Genomic DNA, 21,186 nt, shown 5'->3' on the forward strand with positions numbered 1-21,186 from the left:
TCCATGGTCTGACATCTCTTTCCTTCCTTTTCTCCCTCCCTCCTTCTTTCCTTTTCCCTGGTCTTGCATCTGTCTTCTTCCCTCACCCCTTGCCCTGGCATCTATCCCTCCCCCTCTATGGTCTGATATCTCCTTTTCTTCCCTCCCTCCCATGAACTTGGCATCTCTTGTTCCTCTCCTCTCCCTTGTCTTCCTTCTCCTTCCTTCCCTCTCTTTCCCCAATTGGGTGCAGCAGCAACAAAAGCAGCATTTCCCTTCCCCCTTTCCTGTGCAGGAGAGGAATTTCTCTTCCTCTTCCCTCCCTCTCCCTTTCCCTATGCAGCAGCAGCAGAAGCAGCATTTTCCTCCCTCCCTTTCCTGTGCAGGAGAGGCATTTCTCTTCCCCCTTCCCTCCCTCTCCCTTTCCCTTTGCAGCAGCATTTCCCTAGGGTCCTCCTTTCCATATGCAGCAGAGCTTTTCTCTTTCCCCTCCCCTTCAGTTCCCTTCCTTGTATAGCAGCAGCGTGTCTGGCCAGCTCCCAATCGATGTTCCGTTCAAAGCCGTGGGTGGCAGCTCCTCGCGAGATCCACGCCTCCGTCAGAAGCCTCTCTGATGTTGTGACGTCAGAGAGGCTTCCGATGCAGGAGTGGATAGCGCAAGGAGCTGCCACCCGCGGCTTTGTATGGATCGATCGATTTGAGCTGGCCAGACACGCTGCTGCTCCACAAGGGAAGGGGGAAGAGAAATGTGCGAGGAGCCGCCGCCGCTTTACAGTTGATCATCGCGTCCAGACCGCGGGCTGCAAAATAGCACCTGGAGAGCCACATGCGGCTCGTGGGCCGTGTGTTTGAGACCGCTGGACTAGAGTGAGCTTTGACGGAGACTTCAGTAGTTGGAACCTAAGAACAGTACCAGGCAGAGCTTTGGATTCGTCCTCCATGTATATGAGTCACCGCTTTGGATTATAATTTTATATAGATTTTTAATAAACATTCCTGAACCTTGTACATTGCATTCTGCAGTCCTTTTTTTGTTTATTCAAGTAATGATCTGAAACAATGTCAAAACATAGCATTATAATTCTTCAAATTGGTTCTTTGCAAAATAAAATAACACTCTTTTCAGCTACAGTGGCAAAATAATGCTCAGAATTTAGGAAGTTGGTAGGGCTGAGAACATTTCAGCACCCCCTTGTATATTTAAGTTATACATCTGCATCAAGGGTTATTTCAGCTGAATGTTGCATTATCTAATAAAAGGTGAAGGCACAATGAAAAAGTTATAGGGCTACTTTTACGAAGGCGCGTTAGCGGTTTAACGCGCGCTAAACCGCCGGCCGTGCTAGCCACTACCGCTTCCTCTTGAGCAGGCGGTAGTTTTCCGGTTAGCGCGTGATAAAATGTCACGCGCATTGAAGCCGCTAATGCGGCTTTGTAAAAGGAGCCCATAGTTGAACCTCAGTCTTATCACAGGGAAATTTTCTGCCTCTGTGGTTAAGAGCAAGGCAACTCAGGACCTTTGCTCTTGGCTTATGCCTATTTTAAGAGTAACCAATTGCATATGTGCCAAGCAATAATAAAATGCTATTTTTTTTAGATTTTAATAGGAGGGAGACTAAAAAGGGCTTAGATGGGTTGTGAATCCCTTGCAGCTGTAGTGTAACACTGTACAAGAGTGCATTCTCCTTTCTGGTCCTGCTTCTACTTTTGGCCACCTGTCATCCTTTGACTTGTGTATGTTTCTTCTCTACAGGAGAGAAGGTTGCACATGTACATAGTTTACTGCCAAAACAAACCAAAGTCTGAGCACATTGTCTCGGAGTACATTGATACCTACTTTGAGGTAAGTCTCCAAGGAGCTAGGAACTCTAGAAAATGTATACTGGGTGGGAGGACCATTCTTATCTCTTGTGAAAATATCACATTTTCTTCCCACTCCTACCAGAAGCTGTGATATAGATGGGACATCAGAACTGATAGTTCATGTCAGTGATGGTGATTTTCAAACTAACAGTAAAAAGATGCAAGGGGACATTCATATTTTCACACTTACCTGTGTAACTTACATAGGTTATATATGCTCTTGCTGCATATGTTATATGTATATAAGCTGTTACTGCATTTACATGGCCACAGTTTTATCAGGTCTATGGCTGGTGCAAGAACCTCTGAAGTAAGTAACGGGAGAAATGGAATGAAAAATGATAGAACATGACAGGGGACACAGGTCACAAACTACAGATTCTAGAAAATAGAAATGGAATGAAAGATAATAGAACATGACGGGGGACACAGGTCACAAACTACAGATTCTAGAAAATAGAAATGGAATGAAAGATAATAGAACATGACGGGGGACACAGGTCACAAACTACAGATTCTAGAAAATAGAAATGGAATGAAAGATAATAGAACATGACGGGGGACACAGGTCACAAACTACAGATTCTAGAAAATAGAAATGGAATGAAAGATAATAGAACATGACGGGGGACACAGGTCACAAACTACAGATTCTAGAAAATAGAAATGGAATGAAAGATAATAGAACATGACGGGGGACACAGGTCACAAACTACAGATTCTAGAAAATAGAAATGGAATGAAAGATAATAGAACATGACGGGGGACACAGGTCACAAACTACAGATTCTAGAAAATAGAAATGGAATGAAAGATAATAGAACATGACGGGGGACACAGGTCACAAACTACAGATTCTAGAAAATAGAAATGGAATGAAAGATAATAGAACATGACGGGGGACACAGGTCACAAACTACAGATTCTAGAAAATAGAAATGGAATGAAAGATAATAGAACATGACGGGGGACACAGGTCACAAACTACAGATTCTAGAAAATAGAAATGGAATGAAAGATAATAGAACATGACGGGGGACACAGGTCACAAACTACAGATTCTAGAAAATAGAAATGGAATGAAAGATGATAGAACATGACGGGGGACACAGGTCACAAACTACAGATTCTAGAAAATAGAAATGGAATGAAAGATGATAGAACATGACGGGGGACACAGGTCACAAACTACAGATTCTAGAAAATAGAAATGGAATGAAAGATGATAGAACATGACGGGGGACACAGGTCACAAACTACAGATTCTAGAAAATAGAAATGGAATGAAAGATGATAGAACATGACGGGGGACACAGGTCACAAACTACAGATTCTAGAAAATAGAAATGGAATGAAAGATGATAGAACATGACGGGGGACACAGGTCACAAACTACAGATTCTAGAAAATAGAAATGGAATGAAAGATAATAGAACATGACGGGGGACACAGGTCACAAACTACAGATTCTAGAAAATAGAAATGGAATGAAAGATGATAGAACATGACGGGGGACACAGGTCACAAACTACAGATTCTAGAAAATAGAAATGGAATGAAAGATGATAGAACATGACGGGGGACACAGGTCACAAACTACAGATTCTAGAAAATAGAAATGGAATGAAAGATGATAGAACATGACGGGGGACACAGGTCACAAACTACAGATTCTAGAAAATAGAAATGGAATGAAAGATAATAGAACATGACGGGGGACACAGGTCACAAACTACAGATTCTAGAAAATAGAAATGGAATGAAAGATAATAGAACATGACGGGGGACACAGGTCACAAACTACAGATTCTAGAAAATAGAAATGGAATGAAAGATAATAGAACATGACGGGGGACACAGGTCACAAACTACAGATTCTAGAAAATAGAAATGGAATGAAAGATAATAGAACATGACGGGGGACACAGGTCACAAACTACAGATTCTAGAAAATAGAAATGGAATGAAAGATAATAGAACATGACGGGGGACACAGGTCACAAACTACAGATTCTAGAAAATAGAAATGGAATGAAAGATGATAGAACATGACGGGGGACACAGGTCACAAACTACAGATTCTAGAAAATAGAAATGGAATGAAAGATGATAGAACATGACGGGGGACACAGGTCACAAACTACAGATTCTAGAAAATAGAAATGGAATGAAAGATGATAGAACATGACGGGGGACACAGGTCACAAACTACAGATTCTAGAAAATAGAAATGGAATGAAAGATAATAGAACATGACGGGGGACACAGGTCACAAACTACAGATTCTAGAAAATAGAAATGGAATGAAAGATAATAGAACATGACGGGGGACACAGGTCACAAACTACAGATTCTAGAAAATAGAAATGGAATGAAAGATGATAGAACATGACGGGGGACACAGGTCACAAACTACAGATTCTAGAAAATAGAAATGGAATGAAAGATGATAGAACATGACGGGGGACACAGGTCACAAACTACAGATTCTAGAAAATAGAAATGGAATGAAAGATGATAGAACATGACGGGGGACACAGGTCACAAACTACAGATTCTAGAAAATAGAAATGGAATGAAAGATGATAGAACATGACGGGGGACACAGGTCACAAACTACAGATTCTAGAAAATAGAAATGGAATGAAAGATAATAGAACATGACGGGGGACACAGGTCACAAACTACAGATTCTAGAAAATAGAAATGGAATGAAAGATAATAGAACATGACGGGGGACACAGGTCACAAACTACAGATTCTAGAAAATAGAAATGGAATGAAAGATAATAGAACATGACGGGGGACACAGGTCACAAACTACAGATTCTAGAAAATAGAAATGGAATGAAAGATAATAGAACATGACGGGGGACACAGGTCACAAACTACAGATTCTAGAAAATAGAAATGGAATGAAAGATAATAGAACATGACGGGGGACACAGGTCACAAACTACAGATTCTAGAAAATAGAAATGGAATGAAAGATGATAGAACATGACGGGGGACACAGGTCACAAACTACAGATTCTAGAAAATAGAAATGGAATGAAAGATGATAGAACATGACGGGGGACACAGGTCACAAACTACAGATTCTAGAAAATAGAAATGGAATGAAAGATAATAGAACATGACGGGGGACACAGGTCACAAACTACAGATTCTAGAAAATAGAAATGGAATGAAAGATAATAGAACATGACGGGGGACACAGGTCACAAACTACAGATTCTAGAAAATAGAAATGGAATGAAAGATGATAGAACATGACGGGGGACACAGGTCACAAACTACAGATTCTAGAAAATAGAAATGGAATGAAAGATGATAGAACATGACGGGGGACACAGGTCACAAACTACAGATTCTAGAAAATAGAAATATGATTGCAGATAAAGGTTAAGTAGCCCATAAATTCTGCCCATCAGCAGCATCCACTATCTCCTCTTCTCCTTAAGAGATTCCACATGCCTGTTCCACAATTTCTTGAATTCAGACACAGTCTTTGTTTTCACCACCTCTACAGGGAGACTTTTCCATGCATTTACCACCCTTTCTGGAAAAACAAAACAGTATTTCCTTAGATTACTCCTGGGCCTATCTCCTCTTAACTTCATCCTATACCCCTCATGCTGGAGTGTTCCTTAATTTGAAAAAGTCTCACCTCCTGTATATTATTAATGCCACAGAGATATTTAAATGTCTATCATAACCCCTCTCTCTCAGAGTATACATATTGAGGTCTCTAAATTTATTCCTTTACACTTTATGATAAAAACCACTAACTAATTTTGTAGCAGCCCTCTGGACCGACTCCATCCTATTTATATTTTTTTGAAGGTGCAGTCTCCAGAAATGATATAGAGGGCTCCTTTTATGAAGCCGCATTAGCGGGTTTAACGCGCACGACTTTTCATCATGCACTAGTCCCTACGCTGGCCGAAAAACTACCGCCTGCTCAAGAGGAGGCGGTAACGGCTAGCACAGCCAGCGGTTTAGCATGCGCGGCTTTGTAAAAGGAGCCCAGAGATTGTATATTCCAGAGTTGCCCCACTTAAGGGCTGATATTTTAGAAGAAAATACTGTTTTTTTTAAATTTGTTTTTCTTTAATTTTGGGGTTGTTGTTTTTTTTTTTTTTAATCTATTGGGTTAAGATGAGTGAGTTTTTCCCTTCTTATGGTTAATGGCATTTTTTTCCCCCTTTTCTGTTTTTATTGGAATTTACACCACTCCAACCTGTCTGCCAAATGGAGCAGTATATCATAATCTAACAAACATCATAAAAAAAAAAATCAGCTTCTTAATCCCAGGCATCTCTTTGCAAACTGTAGGAATGGATTGGATCTCAGTAAGGCAATTTATCTTTTGAAATGCTTTGCATGGAATAGAGTTAAAAATTGATCTGCCTAGCCTCCATCAAAAGGACCTTCCTTGCACATGATTTGTAGAAAATACAGTACTTTTCTTTTAAACCCATTAGGACCTGAAGCAGCGTCTGGGGCATAGACTTCAGCTAACAGACCTCCTAATAAAACCAGTGCAAAGAATAATGAAATACCAGCTGCTGTTAAAGGTGAGTCAAATCAAAGTGTACCAAAATGGAAGGCAAGTACTAAGCAGGATTTCTGAAGCACAAAAATATTCTGAGAAAGCTTTACTTGTTCAGCAGCATCTTGAGAAACATAGTTACAAATTACATCATACGCAGAATAGTATATTGCTGGTTCATGCAGTGTGTTCATGATGTCATAGCTACTAAGGACCAATTCTAGTGCAATAGGCTGTGTATCTCTGATTACGAGATTCTGTATAGAGAACCTCATTTACATTTTTCTGCTCTGCCTCCCATCCCTTTGGGCTGTTCTGTAGTTCCTCATTTTACTCTCTACACGCAAGAATGGTAGGTGTCTGTTTGTTCTGCTTGTGTTTATTTTAAATTTAATTTTGGGTTTTTATCCATTTGCGAGGCTTTTCGGTGCTGCAGAGGCTCGCAATTTAGGGACATCTCTGGCTGCAGGGGACATAGACTCTGAAGGCAGTAGTCTATAGCCAAGGGGCAGCCTGTATTAACAGTCCGGTAGCTCAGGGACCGTTCCCTTGGGAGCATGGCTCACTCTAGGTTTTGCCCACAGAGAGCTTGAGTGCAGGCTGAGTTGCCCCATTGTGAGTTTCTTTTACCAGGATTGGGTGCTGACTTCGTTTCCTGCCCCCCCCCCACCCCCTACTTTGCACACGAGTTCCAGTAGGAGTTAAGGTCTCAGTCCGATCAGTTGAACTGAGGGCAGTCTAAAGAAGCAAGCTATCCGGATGTCCAGGCTTGCATGAGGAAGAAGTTCTCTGGCTGTAGTTTCAGCCCTTTTGCAGCTCCCAGCAACAGCATGGCACAGTGTGTAAGGCTGTGACAACCTATGAGAGAAATCAATGGGGGATCTTTAAAAGTGATTTTTAAAGGTTTCTTGGGCTAGCAACAGGGTCCCCCACCTCTAAAATATTGTTCCCTGAATTTTTTGACCCCTTATTTAGCTCCCATGGGCCATTTTTGGCACTAAAATTTCTGCCATAGCAGCCATCTTGAATTTCCCAATTTTGAAACTAAAGCTTCTATTTACCTTAAAACACCCCGATTTGGCCAAAATTGGTCTAGATTGATTCCTCAGGCCAAGATACAAAGGATTCATACCAGATTTGCGCTGGCTGGCTGGCCAAAGACAATCTGTGTTCCACGTGCCACATGCCATGCAGGGGGACAGGAGCCACTGGCTTAACCGCCTCTAGTCCCTTTGGCGTTATGGGGTCCCTCTTGGATCGAGTTCCAGGTCAGAAATCCCAGCTAGTGCTGGGAACTGCCAAAAGGATGTCTCTGGTGAAGCGCAGCCACGCGTCTACCGTGAAACCCCAAAGTGGACCTCAGGAGCACCTGACAGAGCCTTTAGCACATCCTGGACCAGCTTTTGCTCCAGAATTTGTAATCATGATGTATGAAGCGTACCTAAATCACCCCAGTACCTGCTCACTTTGTATTATCCTGTATCCTACTGTTAACACTGTACTCTCTCTAGACACGACTTCACTGTAAACCGCTTCGAACTTAGGGTATAGCGGTATATAAGAAATAAAATTATTATTATTATAAATTACAGTGGTCACAGTGACCTCTCGGGTCGCGATGGTGGTAGTAGTGCCATGGGTTATTCCCTTTAAGGATGTATTTTCACGCAGCAGAGCCAATCACAAGAGGCAGGAGCACAGTCAGAAGAGGACAGATGAAGTAAATTCAGTGTCTATGCCTTTAAGGTTCAAGGTTTATTAGTATTTGATGAATCGCTAAATCTGATTACAAAGCGATGTACATAATTATAAAATAGAGTAAGATTATAAAAATATACAATTCATGAACATTAAAATTAAGACAGGACAGACTTTAGTTGGAAGGGAAGGGGGGTAAAAAGTTACATTTGTTATATCAAGAAAAACAAATAAGGGAAAAACAAAAGGAAGCAGGGTAGTTAAAAGATTAAAAGTATCATAAAAGGAGGAAGTGACGTCATCGCCGCGGATGGGAGCTTGAGCTGAGAGCTCCGTTCGGGCCCGGCATTCTAACTATCTAAAGTGGTGCAAACGGTGCGATTTTTCTCTCCCCGGGTGGTGGTGAGGTGTGTGAAGGGTCGGGGAACCCCATGGCAATGCGCAAAAAATTGCCCGGCGATAAACCCGGCCAGCACACGATGGAGCAGGCGCTGGGCCGGGCTGCAAGTGGCAGTGTGGGCCCGGAGATCAGTAGTGGGGAGGCGGTGAGATTGAGTGGCGCTATCGCGGCGGTCGCCGACATGGTGGCAGAGCCCATGCAGGAAGATGCCTCGCCGGAACCGCTTACGAAAGCGGACATGCAGCGCTGGATTACGGAGGTAAAATCTGAAATATCGGCTGTGGCTGTACAGGTCCGGGAAGCGGTGCAGGAGCTGCGTACTGACCTGGTGGATATGGGCACGAGGGTGGAGGTGGTGGAGATGCGGCTGGATAGCTGTGAGGAAAATGTGACTGGTGTGCAAAGATCTCTGGAAACTGCTTCTGCTGAATACCAACTCCTCCTGGATAAGGTCGAGGACCTGGAGAACCGCACCCGTCGTAATAACTTGAGGGTGCGGGGCCTACCGGATCTGCCAGAGTATAAAGATGTTCGTGCTACCACTATCAAGCTGATTCGTTGGCTTCTACAGGATGACACCCTGGAGCCGGGTCTTGAGCGTGCACATCGAGCTCTGGGACCCCGGACAACAGATCAACCTAAAGATATTGTGCTATGCCTTCAGAGCTTTGTGCTTAAGAAGCAGATCTTCCGCAGAGCCCGGGAGTTGGGCACGGTTACTTGGGAAGGTCATCGGTTGGAGTTCTATCAGGACCTGGCTGCAGGCACGCTCCAGAAACATCGGGCATTCAGGGAAGTGACTAAAGCTCTGCAGCACAGCAATTTGCGCTACCGCTGGACTTACCCTTTTGGGGTAGTCATTTCCATCAATGGAATCCACACTAAAGTTACCACCGTTCGGGAGGCCCGTGGTCTGCTGCAACAAGCGGGTATTGAGATCCCGGAGGAGGCTGTTCCTGCAGTGGGAGTGGGGCATCCCGCCTCCTCCCGACGGCAGAGAGTTGATCCAGGAGCGGGAGGGGAGGCCGAGGGGGAGGACCCCCTCTTCGAGCTACCGCTTCTTCCTCGAGTGGCCCCCCCTGAGGGCTGACTGACTGTGTTTGTTTTGTTACAGTTTCTTTTGTACCCTTCATACATGTGTGGGGTGTTTATGGACTCCCTCCTTGAGGATATATCCCTGGGAATTGAGTTTTGGATGGGAGTTTTATGGGGGAAGCCCATGGACTGGTTCTGGGGTGTGGTGGGAGGGGGGGTCGGTAGGTTGTACCTGTGATATGTGGGGGTGCAGTGAAGTGTGGGGGAGGGGGGAGTGAGAATTGTTGTGTTGGGGGCTTGTTGGGTTGGTGGGTTGGCTTAGGGGGATTGTTGTGGGTGCTGTTTTGATAGTTGGCATTTGGTGGTGGGGTTTGAGTAAGGGGCCATGGGGATGGTTCACTTCCTTGTATGTTGGTGGGAGATCTGAGGACTCTCACTTTGGGGGAGGGGGGTGGAGGGGTGGGATGGTGGGGGGGAGAGGGGGATATGGGTACGAGTATGGAGGGGTTGGGTCTGCATTGTCCTTGCTTTATTTGGATTATGGAGGGGTTTAGGTTGGTCTCTTATAATATCAGGGGTCTTAATTCCCCCAATAAGAGATGGGCTTTCTATAGAGAGCTGCTTCGCCTGAGGGCAGATGTCTGTTTTGTCCAGGAAACTCATCTACTTCAGTCCCATGAATCCCTAGTTAAGGATACTAGGTTTCCTCTGGCCTTTTGGGCTTCCCGGGTGGGTACTTCCAAGAGGGGAGGGGTGGGCATTCTTATTCGTAAGGGGATTCGTTGTGAAGTGCATAGGGTGATGCGGGATCCCCAGGGTAGATATATAATGTTGGAGGCTTTGATCGAGAGGGTCTTGTACTCCCTGGTTAATATCTATGCCCCTAACGAGGGCCAGGGGGCTTTCTTTCAGGAGTTGGTTCCTCGAATTCTCCGGTTTAAGGGGGGCGCCCTGATTTTGGGAGGGGATTTTAATCTTACAGTGACCCCTCATTTGAATAATTCAGGGAGGGCGGATCATTATGGGAGAAGGGATCGTAAACTGTTGCGAGAGGCACTGACTACCCTTAATGTGGTGGATTGTTGGCGGTGGTTGCATCCATCGGTTAGGGACTATACTTACTTTTCGGGGATACATTCTTCTTACTCTAGAATTGATTATGTCTTTGTGGAGCGGGGATTACTGCGTCGGGTGGAGTCAGCGGGGATTGAATCACTTACGTGGTCGGATCATGCCCCTGTCTGGTTGCGGCTTTTGGGGGAGGGGGGTGGTTCGGGACAGAAATTTTGGCGTTTCAATGATAGTCTCCTGGATGACCCGGAGGTGGGAGCACAGATTGAGGGGTGGCTGCAGTTATATTTGGACGTGAATGAGGAGTGTGGAGCATCGTTGGAAGCGGTTTGGGAGGGGTTAAAGGCTACCCTTAGGGGCAGATTGATTGCTCTGGCTTCTGCCCGGCAGCGTAAAAGACAGGAAGCTGCAGCGGCTTTGTTGATTTTGATTGGTCGGTTGGAGAGCTTACACAAGCGTAGCCCTTGGGATACAGAGCTGCATGGGCGATTGTTTCAAGCACGCCGTGATCTCCAAGCATTAGACTTGGAACGATTGCACCATAATTTGCAGCTTCTACAACAGAGATATTTTGAGTTTTCCAATAAAGCTAGTCGACTGGTTGCCCATCGTCTGAAAGTGCGGCAGACGCGCAACCAGATTCTCTCGATTCGGGCGGCTTCTGGTGAATTGTTGCAGAAAGAGGATGCTATTCGTGCACGTTTCATGGAGTTCTACTCCCATCTCTATACTCCGGAAGCTCCTGGGTCCTTGCAGGACCTGGAAGCCTATCTAACTTCGACGGCGCTGCCCAAGATTGCACAAGATGATGTGGCGCGGTTGGACCGTCCTCTCACGCTGGTTGAGGCTCGTGGAGCGCTGCGCTCTATGAAACTCGGTAAATCGCCTGGGTTGGATGGTTTTACTGTTCGGTACTATAAACGCTTTCAGGATCTTTTGCTGCCTCCTTTGTTGCGCTTTCTTAATTCTTTGCAAGAGAATAGTGCCCTTCCCTTCTTCATGCGATTGGCAGGTGTTACGGTGTTAGCTAAGGAGGGGAAGGATCCCCTTCAATGTGCTTCCTATAGGCCAATCTCGCTGTTGGGGGTAGACACTAAGATCTTCACACGGATTTTGGCGGACAGACTGATGAGCTGGATTCCCCGGTTGATCCATCCAGATCAATCAGGTTTTGTAGCGGGAAGACAGGTGGGCGATAATACTCGTCGGGTCTATAACTTGTTTGAACGGGCCAGGGGGGGGAGCGGGAAACGGTGTTTCTATCTATCGACGCTGAGAAGGCATTCGATAGGGTCTCCTGGCCTTTTTTGTTTCGGGTCCTGGATTCTGTGGGTTTGGGTCCGCGCATGCGGGACTGGATTCGGGTCCTTTATACTTGCCCTCTAGGTTGTATTAAGGTGAATGGGGGTTATTTGGAGACTTTTTCTCTAGCACGGGGAACACGTCAGGGGTGCCCTCTTTCCCCGCTCCTCTTTGCCCTGACGGTGGAACCCCTGGCGCAGTGGGTGCGGATGAATCGGGATATTAAGGGGATTACGGTGCCGGGAGGGGATTATAAGTTGGCTCTGTTCGCGGATAATCTTTTGTTTACAGTAGAGGATCCTGAGAGTTCTTTGCCTGCTATATTACGGGAGTTGGATGATTTTGGTAAGGTGTCGGGGTTTCGCATTAACATTGGAAAATCTGAGCTCCTTAATATTAACTTGTCTGATGACCGGGTGACTTACCTCCGGGACCAGTTTCCGTTTCGGTGGGTTCAGCATTCTCTACGTTACCTTGGGGTTTATTTCGGACCGCCAGGAGTGGATCTCTATGATCTTAATTTCCCTCCGCTCTTTCATCGCATTCGCCAGGATTTGTTTAGTTGGAAAGATCAGTATTTCTCTTGGTTTGGTAGGGTGGAAATTGTGAAGATGATGATCTTACCTCGTCTTTTGTTTTTATTTCAGGTGCTGCCGCTCTGGGTGAGCAGGAGCACGCTGGAGGGGGGTTCAACGGCATATCTTTGATTTTATTTGGGCCGGCCGGAGACCTCGAGTGAGCAGGAAGGTCTTATGTATGGGGAGGAGTGACGGGGGGCTGGGGGTTCCCAATGTGGTAAAATATTACCAGGCTGCTCAGTTGCGTGCCCTTTTAGAGTGGCAGACGCAGATGCCAAAACCGTGGGTGGAGATAGAACAAAGTTTAAGTGATGGGGTGCCTTTGTTGCATCGGCCATGGTTGCCTGGCAGGGTGTGGCTTGTGGGTGAGTTGTCTTTGGTTGGAACTTCTCTGAGGGTTTGGAATCAGACCCGTGGTGGTTTATTGTTGGGTAGGCGCCATTCCTGGTATACCCCGTTGAGACATAATCCAGATTTTCTACCGGGAAGGGGAGGGGGAGTGTTTGCTGCTTGGGAGTCTTGCGGCTTGGTTTGTGTGGGACAATTGTGGGATCCGGTTTTGGGCCATATTCGACCCTTTGCAGAGCTCCGGGGCAGGTTTGGCTTTGGGGTCCGAGATCTGTTTCCTTACCTACAAGTTGTTCACTATATCTGGACCTCGGGCCTCCTGGGGGATTTGAGGGATGGCAAGACTCCATTTGAGCTGTTGTTGGGTCCGGTGCTCCGGAAGGGAGCTCTGTCTGCTGTATATCGGTGCCTTAATTGTCGGGGGGCCCCGCATCCCTACATGGGGGCTTGGGAGTGTGATTGGGGCTCTGCTATTTCCTGGAACACCTGGGGGGATATCTGGTCAGAGGTTTCCTCGGCGGGTATAGCTGCTTTGTTGATTGAGAATGGATATAAGGTCCTCTTTCGTTGGTACTACACTCCTCAGGTTGTGGCTCGTTGGCAGGGGGGTGCGAGTGTTCTTTGCTGGCGGGGCTGTGGGGAGGTGGGTACCTACCTTCATATGTGGTGGCAGTGTGGGTGGGTGCGTGGGTTCTGGACTGGGGTTTTCTCTCGGGTGTCCCGGATCCTTGATATCCAGATTCCGGTTGATTGGCGGCATGCCTTGTTGTTTTGGCACCAATTAGACCTAGCTTGGGGAGATTCTATGTTTTGCAAGTTGGCATTCACTGCTGCTAGATTGGCTTTAGCCTCCTTATGGAATCAAGCGATCCCTCCCACGTGGGCACTGGTAGAGCAGCGCTTGCTTACTTGGCAACTTCTTTACCACTTAACGGCCTTACGGCATGGCAAACAACATGGCTATGCTCGTATTTGGCGTCGATTTCGGGCTTCTGTGGGGGTTTGTGGTAGGGATGGACCGGGGCTTTGAGTTGAGTTTGGGGCTAGACTGGGAGGGCTGGGATTAGGGGGATCCTATAACTATATTACTCTTCCATTCTTTGCTTTGTATGGGATTGGATGATTCTCAACCTTATTGGGTGCTGTAGATATTGCGTTTCGTCCCTGTGGGGAGGGAGGGGGGTATTGGCTGCGTTCTGGTGGGTATTGTAGTTTGTTATTGTTAGAATATAGGGATTACACATGTCTTTGTTGTTGGTTGCACTTTGGGTGTTTTCTGGAGTGTTGTGTATTGATCTTTGTATTATTGTTGCTGCATCTACTATGTATATTTTATATTTGGTGTATATCTCAATAAAAGCTTTTATTGAAAAAAAAAAAAGTATCATAAAAGTCAGAAGAATTTTAAATGTTAAAAGCACCTTTAAAAAGGTGCGTTTTTAAGGATTTTTTAAAAGAAAGGATATCTTTTTCGTTTTTAATGTGTTGTGGCAGGGAGTTCCACCATTGAGGACCAATTAGAACATAAGAACATAAGAGCTACCATACCGGGTACCTACCTATTATTTTTAGAGAAGGTACAGCCAATAGATTTTGAGAAGATGATCTGAGTGTACGTGTAGAGCTGTGGGGAATTAACATTCTTACTTTAAACTGGGGTTCGTTGTAAGCCAAGGTTTTAAATATAAGCAGCATGACCTTAAACAGAATGAGATGACTGATGGGGAGCCAGTGAGCGTCAATAAATAGTGGTGTAACATGATCATATTTTCTAGCATTATAGATCAATTTAATAGCAGTATTTTGGATAATTTGCAGACGTCGCTTTTCTTTTTGAGTGATGTTGAGTAGTAAAGAATTACAATAATCTATTTTAGCTATTACTAGTGAATGAATCAAAATGTTACGCAATTTGGGCTCAAGAAATTTGGCAATTGATCTTATTAAGCGAAGTTTATAAAAACATGTTTTTACTATATTACTGATATGTTCTCGAAATATTAATTTATGATCCCTAAAATTTTTAAATTGGGGACGATTTCTATTGGGGTATTATTAAGAATAAATGGTAACTTCAGACCTAGATCATTTTTCCAAGTAAAAATCATGGCTTTTGTTTTATTTATGTTTAACGCCAATCTATTTTCGTTGAGCCAGTTTTGAACTAATTCAAGTTTTTTATTTATAGACGTAATGTCATCATGATTTCCAGGGTCAAGAGGGTGAATTAATTGGATATCATCAGCATAAGAAAAAGAAGTAAAGCCAACTGACTGGCAGAGACTCAATAGTGGCGAGAGAAAAATATTAAACAGAAGAGGCGATAAAATAGATCCTTGAGGGGAATCCCATAAGACGTGGAGTATGCATTAGAGTACTCGTTATTAAACTTAACTAGGGAAGTGCAGTTAGTGAGATATGAAGTAAACCAGTTAAGTGCTTGGTCGCAAATACCTATCGATTCAAGATGATTGAGAAGGAGATCATGGTCGATTGTGTCCCAGTTGTGGTCCTCAGTATTAGGAGGCTTGGCTTCACGCCTGGGAGAGTCAGGTTCTGACCAAGTGGCAGCCTTAAATCTTTTAGAGGATCAGACTGTGCACAGGTTGCCCAAGCCATCAGCGCTTTTGGAGATTATTACTGAGTCTCTCCAAGAGTTAAAGATAGAGCTTTCACAGGCCTCTACTGCCCAATGCTTGCTCGTGAGCAGCACCAAAGCTCAGACCACATGCTTTCCCTCCAATCCAGACATTGCTAAGATGTTCACAGACCATTGGGAAGTCCCAGAAGAGCCCCTTAGGGTGTCTAAGGCCATGACGAAACTTTACCCAGTGGACGCTGAATTTCATCAGCTGTTCAGTCCACCAAAGGTGGATTCCCTGGTGGCACAGCTTACAAAGTGTGCTTCCCGCCCCAGAGAAGGGGGAGTGGTGTTGAAGGATACACAGGACTGCAGGTTGGACTTTGTCCTTAAGAGGCAATTTGAGGCCACGGCATTGGAGTTGAAAGTAGCAGCAGCAGCATCACACGAGCTTGCCATTCCAGGTTATGTTGGGCTTTGGAAGAAGATGCCAATGCAGATCCCCAGTTTCTTATGTCAGGAGTAGATTATGTGGCAGATATTCTGTACAATCTATTCAGTCCTGAGCAAGGTTTCTGCAGATGCTATTTCTGCCCGTAGAATGCTTTTGATCCAGACAATGGGTAGGAGATTCATCCTCAAAAGCTATCCTGAGCAAATTTCCATTTAAAGGTCAGTTCTTTGGTAAAGGGCTGGACGATTGTAAACCAAAGTATTTTCTGGACAGCAGACCAAGAACCCCTAGGGGGGTCAGGTTGAGCTAATTTTTATGGCTCTTTGCAAGTTCACCAGTACTTGGGAGGACCTTCTGTCCAGAGATCTTTTTGAGACTCAAGACAGAGATTTGAGGTGCTAAGCATCCCTAGTCCTCCAGATCTTGCCCCACAGTGGCCTGGAAAAACAGTTCTAATGCCAGGTAAGGAGCTGTACCTCTGGATAGGAGGGAGGTTGTCAGCTTACTGGAAAGCATGGACAAAGATCACATCAGACCTTTGAGTATTGGAAATTATTCAAAAAGTGTACAACCTTGAGTTCTTTCGTCCCCTTTCATACCTCTTTCTGGGTTCTCCAGCGGGGAAGCCAGAGAAGGTGATCCGAGTCCAAGTGACAGAAAAGAGGATGCTAGATCTAGCAGCCACAGAAGCCATCCTGGATGAAGAATTGGGCTCAGGCAGATATTCCCATATACTTTATCATACCCAAATGAGACTCAGGAGATCGGAGACTGAATCTGGATCTGAAATTGATCAATGTGGCTCTCAAGATACCCTGTTTCTACATGGAAACAGTAATGTCAGTCATTGCCTCCATGGCACTGGGGGAATTTCTTGCCTCATTAGACTTGACAGATGTCTGTCTGCATATCCGCATTTTCCCAGATCACAGGAAGTTCTTGAGGTTCCACATTCTGGAGCATCACTTCCAGTTTTCTGCTATCCCATTTGGACTGGCCATGGTGCCACACACCTTCACCAAGGTGATGGTTGTAGCAGCAGCGCACCTCCACAAGGAGGGGCGATACAAGTGCATCCATACATTCGCTGATATGAGATCCATCCAAATCAGAGGGAAAGACAGCAGTAGAGCACGTGGTTCAGCTGCTGCAGAGCCTGGGTTGAGTCATAAACTTCCAAAAAAAGCCACGTGGATCTGACACAGTCCCTGGAGTATCTGGGCATCCTTTTCAACTTGAAGGACAACAAAGTTTTCTCCCCAAAATCCGCTGAGCGAAGCTCATGGATCAGATTAGGGAGTTTCAGAACAGAATATCACTGACAGCTTGACATTACTTGCAAGTGCTGGGGTCAGTGGTAACAACAATAGATGTGGTCCCCTAGGCGAGGGTGCATTTACACCCTCTCCAGAAGGTGCTCTTATCCCACTGGTAGTCACAAATAGATGCGCTGCAGATGCCCCTCCTACCTTGAACAGCAGAGACACATTGCAGTCAGAACTAGTGGCTGGAGCCATAGTCGCTTTCCTGGGAAGTGCCACCTCACACATCTGCATGAGTGGTCCTGATGATTGATGCCAGCTTTTATGGTTGGGGAGCTCATGAAGGTGCCTGGTGCAGGGACATTGGTTCCCTTCACAGAGAAAGTGGTCAATCAGCTAGTTGGAGCTGAGAGCCATCCGTCTGGCATTGCAGGTGCTCGGAAGCTTACTGCAGGATAAAGCAATACAAGTTTTCTCAGACAATGCAACTGCAGTAGCCTATGGACACAATAAAAAACTGGCTTTGCCATAATAAACTCTCATTAAATACCCAGAAAACACAAACCATGCTATTTACTTGGAGAAAAGATATTACTCTAATATCTCCATTTGTCCTTAACAATAACCCAATTGAATCTGTATCAACCGTGAAAATTTTAGGCGTAATTATTGACTCGAACTTATCTTTTCATGACCACATAAATCAAACTGTTAAATCCTGCTTCTATAAACTCCGTTTGATAAGATCCATTTCTTCTTACCTAGAACCAAAATCGGTTAATATCCTTGTTCATTCCATGATTATCACCAAAATAGATTACTGTAATTCTTTGCTCTATAATATACCGCAAAAAGAAAAGAAAAGGCTACAAATAATCCAAAACACTGCCATAAAACTTATATACAAAGCAAAAAAATACGATCACGTAACACCACTACTCATTAAGTCACACTGGTTACCTATTAATCACCGAATAACCTTCAAAATAGCTCTTTTAGTCTTCAAGGTATTGTTATTTAACACGCCCCAATTCATATCAAGAATGATTATTCCATATCATTCAACTCGACCCCTTCGATCTTCACAACAAGATTTATTATCGATTCCCTCTCTAAAAATAGTGGGAACAAGGAGAAACGATATGTTCTCTGTTTTAGCCCCCCAACTCTGGAACACTCTGCCTCTATTTATTAGAAAGGACAAAGATCTTATCTCTTTTAAAAAACAAAGACTTTTTTATTCAACGACGCATTTTCCGACTAATTAGTTAGTCTCTTGATTTTTCTTTCTTCTTTTCCCCATCCTTTTGTTTTTTCCATTACATGTTTTTCACTTCTATTTGAGTAAAAATTGTAACTTTTCCCTCCTTTCCTCTCAGTCATGTCTGTCATAAAACTAAATGTACAGTTTTATCCCTAAATTGCAGGTTACTATTGTTTTATTTGCTATTAATGAGATATATGTTTTTTATTTAAACTTGTTTCTTTTTTATATAAGCTGTTAACAATTATGTTCTACGCTTTTTAACTTTTTAATAATTAGACAGTTAGTCTTCCCTTAATTTGTTTTAACTGTACATCGCTTAGAATTTCTTATATAGGCGATTAATCAAATAAACGTGAACTTGAACTTGAACTATGTCAATTGGCAGGGAGACACGAAGAGTGCTCCACTATGGCTGGAGACCCAAATGCTGTTCCAGTGGGCAGAGATCCACCTGTTGGCATCTCAGTGGCACCGATTCGGTGACTAATCCTCCTCCCTGTAACTTCTGATCTCCTAAAGCAGGAGCGGCAGTGCTGCCTGTTGCTGGCTGTTCACTGCCACTGCTGTTCCTGCTAGAGGGGGAGGGTCAGTCGGGAAGTGTTGCGTAGGCATTCTTTCTAGTGTCCTCAGGCTTCCCCCCTGGGCTGGCACTGTAGTGATCCTAGCAGGCTGCTATCATCCTCTGCAGCACGTTCCCTCTGCCGCGATCCTGCCCCTGACGCAAGTGTGGGTAGGAGAGGGCAAAGGGGATGGGGTGGGTGAAGAGGCTATAAAATAAACCCACCAGGACGTTTGAAAAAAAAAACAAAACACCTAATTAGGCAGGAAAATCAAATTGAAAAATCATTTCAAAAGGCTGAATATAAATGAAAATTTTTTTCCTGAATCAGGCATCACTACTATACAGACTAGTATAAACTTGGGATCATTTGCCATTATTGCCAGCTATAACTGTTTTTTTTTTTTTTAATTGTTTTATGTATTTTAATTTTATGTCATTAATAAACCTGGGAGTTTCCAGCTCATCAAATCCACTTTGCTGGTTTTGGATTGCCAGTGTTTTTCTTTGTGGTTTCTCCTTTGTTCAGTGGAGTATTGAGGTTTCTTGTTTGTTGTGACTTCTAATACGTAGTTGGCTATACCACTGTCAGCAAGTGCAGGTCCATCCTTCCTCCCTACTCTGCTCCCCCCATGTTCCCTGTGCACACAGGATGTCAGACATCTGCAAGCTACTATTTATTAAACCAAAATAACATAAAACAAAAAAGTTGTTAATTTGTGTCTTTTCAAAACTACATAAGTATTGCTTCCAGAACTCATGCGTGTCATCTTTAGTTTAGATATCATAATCTACAAAAAATCTAGTGTTATTCAGGACCTGTACAACTACTAGACTGTTATACTACAATTCAAGACTTAAGCTAATTTTCTACTCTTTACAGGACTTCCTCAAATACTCGAAAAAGGCTTGCCTCGACACAGCGGAATTAGAGGTATAGTATTTATCATTCCTGCATTTTTTTGTTAAAAACAAATTTTTTTATTGAACAACATAATAGTTCATGGAAAGTAACAGTCATCAACTTGTTCAAGTTTTGTCAATTCTAAACCTCCTTCCTGTATCCCCACTTTCCTCCACCATGCAAACTGTATTTTACAAAACAAAAAACAACCCCTCTTGCCGAGGACAGTGGCAGGTGAGGGTTCGAAGGTAGCAGCAGGAGGAATTGGGCATCCCTCTTTCCCAAAGGCACACTCACCTTTATCTGCTCCCCCTCCCTAATGACAGAGTCACATTTCTCTTCTCTCCCCATCCCCCCCCCTTTCATTGTACTCTTGAAGCTGGCTCTCCCCCACAGAGATCACGCAGGAGGAGGAAGAAGTGAACAACTACACATCAGGTCACCTTCTCCTCCTCCGCTGGCTTGGACTCAACTTCATATGTGAACCGTGGGACCCCTGTGGTTCACATAAACAATCAGGAAGTTAGGGGCAGTTGGATGCATGGGAAGAAAGCAATTGTCAAAGCTGTTAAGATAACATAAAATCAGTTGTGAAAACCTTTATCCTATTTAGCATCCCTGTCGTGCATTTGACAACAATGTGGCGCCAGTTTAAAAACAAAACACAACTTCTTTATGTGTCATGGAAACCCTTAACTTTAGACTTAAGAACTAGGGGGCAATATTCAAAGCATGTTATAAGTTCCCCAGCCCAATACCATCCATATAAAGTTGGAAGAGTTGGGCAAGGATGGGCAGAAAAATGATCCTGATAGCAATGATAGCTGCTATTTGGCTAAGTTATATGTCACAATCTGGCTTGTTGAGAGGCAGACCTAAGCTGAAAGGATAGGGCTGGTGTACCGTATCTGCTCTGTATATGTGTTCAACACCTCTACTTACACAAATAATGTTACTGAATATATTCAGAGTAAATTAAATGCAGGCATTTTAAGTTAACCTGGTTACACAACTGGCTGGAAATTGAACTGTTATCTGACATTTCTCACATTTAGGCAGGCTGTTCATTTGCCTAGGTTTAGGAGTGTGTGCACCCCTCTCCCCAGTAGTGTTCAACTTTTTCATGAGCTTTCTCGATAACATTACATTCATCAACAATGAATGCCTGTTATCATATGTGGATGACATTCTCCTTCTCATTGCCATTCAGATAATCAACTAGCTGTGTCAAAAAAAATCACTGATAACATCCACAAGATACAATCATGGGCCAAAATCAACAAACTCAAACTGAATGCAACCAAAATCCTCTGTTTCCACTCCCCCCTGT

At 44.1% G+C, this 21,186-nt stretch overlaps 1 protein-coding gene across 7 annotated transcripts in view; it reads left to right on the forward strand.

The window, feature by feature from the left end:
* TRIO (trio Rho guanine nucleotide exchange factor) overlaps nt 1-21,186 on the forward strand; it is an 830,868-nt gene that overhangs the window by 719,959 nt on the left and 89,723 nt on the right. For all 7 annotated transcript variants that reach the window (XM_033929852.1, XM_033929845.1, XM_033929848.1 and 4 more), the window contains 3 exons: nt 1,733-1,822; nt 6,330-6,422; nt 19,836-19,886. In XM_033929852.1, the coding sequence (XP_033785743.1) occupies nt 1,733-1,822; nt 6,330-6,422; nt 19,836-19,886 (234 nt within the window). The remainder of the gene's footprint in view (nt 1-1,732; nt 1,823-6,329; nt 6,423-19,835; nt 19,887-21,186) is intronic.

Source organism: Geotrypetes seraphini, chromosome 2 (genome assembly GCF_902459505.1).
Source record: "Geotrypetes seraphini chromosome 2, aGeoSer1.1, whole genome shotgun sequence".
NCBI lineage: Eukaryota > Metazoa > Chordata > Amphibia > Gymnophiona > Dermophiidae > Geotrypetes > Geotrypetes seraphini.